Below are 2,640 nucleotides of genomic sequence, written 5' to 3' on the forward strand. Positions count from 1 at the left end.
AATGTATATTGTGACCCAAGTCATCACATGAATCCGATTTCAGTCGTTTAAATGTGAATATTAAAACAAGTAATTGAATAATGTTTTATGTATTTTAATTAATTCAATACACAACTTGAGTAGAATTTAAGACTTAGCAAATAAAGCGGAGTTTTCCTACAATTTTGTTTCCTGTCTATTTGGGATTATTAGGTGTGAATTTGCACATGCAAACCTAAAGAAATAAACGAGAAAAAAGTAGGAAATTGTTCTTTAAATTCGTAAAAAAATATTTAAGTTGATTTTTGGGTTTAGTGAATTCTAAAATGGTACTTCAGTTATTATCGAAATTTCCACAGCATTTATTTCGTGTTCTGACTAAAACGATATATCTTTTCATAAGTTTTGCAATTATTTGTGCTAAAACAAGTTCTCTAGCATAAATATCCTTATATACATTCAAATTATGTAAATGCAATAAAGCAAAACTTGTTATATCCTTCTACATAAATATTTCTGTATAACCCACCTAAATTTCGAAAAAAATGTTTTATTAAAATATCATATATATTTCGATGGTATTTTTTGAAAAACTCAAAAATCATCAAAGAAAATTTAAAAAGTTACCTTTCAGTAGAATTTTTTTTGCTATTTGTTTCTAATTACTTGAGGCTTTATATGCTTTGATAAGACTTATTAGAGCTTCCATTATTTCGAAAATGGCAAACAGGGAAAGACCCAACCACAATGACAGTTCACCACCTAAGTGACTGAAGATTTCAGATTCTTCAAACATTGGTAATTGCTTGAAAGTATTTTGGGTGAAAGTGGAGTAAAATACCTTCAAACGAGCGTAATGGTCCATAAAATTGTCTTTTGATTTGTTCCACAAAATACCATCAATCTTTGATAAACGTGCTTTTGAAATCTCGTTGCTGTAAGAAACAGCATAACAAGATGGCGGACAGTCACATGGTAATTCCTTTCGAGTTGTGTTGTCTTGAACTCCATCCAAACAACAAATATCACTCATGTTAAATATATTACAATGCTTCATTCCAGGAATTAGGATTAAAGTTGGATCAATGCAACCACAAATTTCAAAACTCAGTTTTTGAAGGCATAGCTTCATGCATTCTTCTTCACTGCTTTCATTAATACGCGAGTTGTACTGGATGCATCTGTCTTTGTATGGTGCAGGCAAACGTTGAATGGCCATCTGTTTTAGAACAATCGATGTTTCAAACCCTGGATATATGTCAACGCCATTTACTTCAGGGTTTGGTGCTTCTGAAGCATGATGAACTGAGATTCTCATTCCAGATTTCGAAGCAGTTGACATGTATTCATTTAAACCCAAGTTCAGTAATAGTTCCAATCCACTTTTGTATCCTGTTTTAGAAAATGTAACATACTTCTTACCATACTTGCTGGAACTATTAAATGTATAACAATTACCATATCTGAGACTCTGAAAGTACTTGAAGTCTTTTGAAGAACATAACTGCATGTTAAAACTGCAGAATTTCACTAATTCTGATGCTTCATATCCTACAAATCTTCGATTCTTATTGCTCATTCGTAAATATTTGAAGATTAAATACAGCTTTGACAGAGATTCATTATTAAACGTACCATTGCAAGATAGTAGACTGCGTCGTTCAGATATGTCTTGCTTACCATAAGAACCTATATCTGCTGGTTTATCACCACCCACTTGGCCTCTAGAAGGAATGCAACCCTTTTCCATTATGTCGTCATTAATGCAACTTTCGTAGAGCACTTTCATTCGATTGAGGTTACAAATAGTAACGGCAGGAAAACCTGATTCTGAAATTTGTTTTTCTTGAAGAGATACTATTACAGGATATTCGAAGTAAACAGAAAAAAATATATGAGTCTTGTATGCGCAACCAGATAATCCAACTATTAATATGAGGAGCCAAAATATTTTGTGATAGTTTGATTTTGAAAATCCAATTCGAGCAATGGCGTATATTGATGATTTCTTAAAGATTTTATCTACGACAATGTGAGTTAGCATTGCCATATTGTTTCTTTACTATTGAGTGAGGGATCAATATTCTCCTATAACATTCAGTTTCAACATTTCATCTTAGCTTACCAAAAAAAAAAAAAATCTTAAAATTATTTTCTTTTTAAAAGCCATTAACTTAAAGGCTTTGTCGCGACATTAAAAGATAGCTTTCTCATATCATTTCATTAGTATTAAGTGGAGTTTATTTCGCCAATTCTTGAGAGAAATGGCGAATGAATATTGTAAGTTACATCCCACATTTAAAAACTTTAGCACGCGATTTCGCAATTTCCTTCAATCTTGTTGTTAAATGTTTTGATTTTATTTTCCCTTGTCACTAGTCTGGCACTCTAAATTTCAATTTCAACTATTCATTTTAATTTATCAGAAAGCAAACAATTACTTTTTTTCCAAAGCGATTGATTTAAAGATATTTTCGGTGATGTCATAAAGTACCAGTGTTTTTTATTGCAATTGATTGATTATTTTAAACCTATTCCAACAGTTACAAGAATTCGATACTTTTCAGAGGATACACGGTCACATTTTTTGGATTTAGTTTCGTTAATCAACAGTCCTCCACTCCAATAAACAATTCCACCTGCACATTTTAATAAATCAAA

The 2,640-nt window shown here is 31.4% G+C and overlaps 1 protein-coding gene across 1 annotated transcript; it reads right to left on the bottom strand.

Moving 5' to 3' along the window:
* Window positions 1–637: 637 nt before the first annotated feature.
* LOC147807709 (degenerin deg-1-like) lies at window positions 638–2,029 on the bottom strand. The gene has a single exon (XM_087166769.1). It carries the CDS (start codon window positions 2,027–2,029, stop codon window positions 638–640), a length of 1,392 nt encoding a protein of 463 aa, XP_087022895.1.
* Between the last annotated feature and the right edge of the window lie 611 nt (window positions 2,030–2,640).

The sequence above is a fragment of the Parasteatoda tepidariorum genome, chromosome 6, assembly GCF_982258835.1.
Source record: "Parasteatoda tepidariorum strain Cologne lab strain chromosome 6, Ptep-v5.0, whole genome shotgun sequence".
Classification (NCBI taxonomy): Eukaryota; Metazoa; Arthropoda; class Arachnida; order Araneae; family Theridiidae; genus Parasteatoda; species Parasteatoda tepidariorum.

What these genes read in the sequence shown, in the direction of transcription:
- LOC147807709 (XM_087166769.1), bottom strand. Translation starts at nt 2,029, where the DNA reads ATGGCAATGCTAACTCACATTGTCGTAGATAAAATCTTTAAGAAATCA.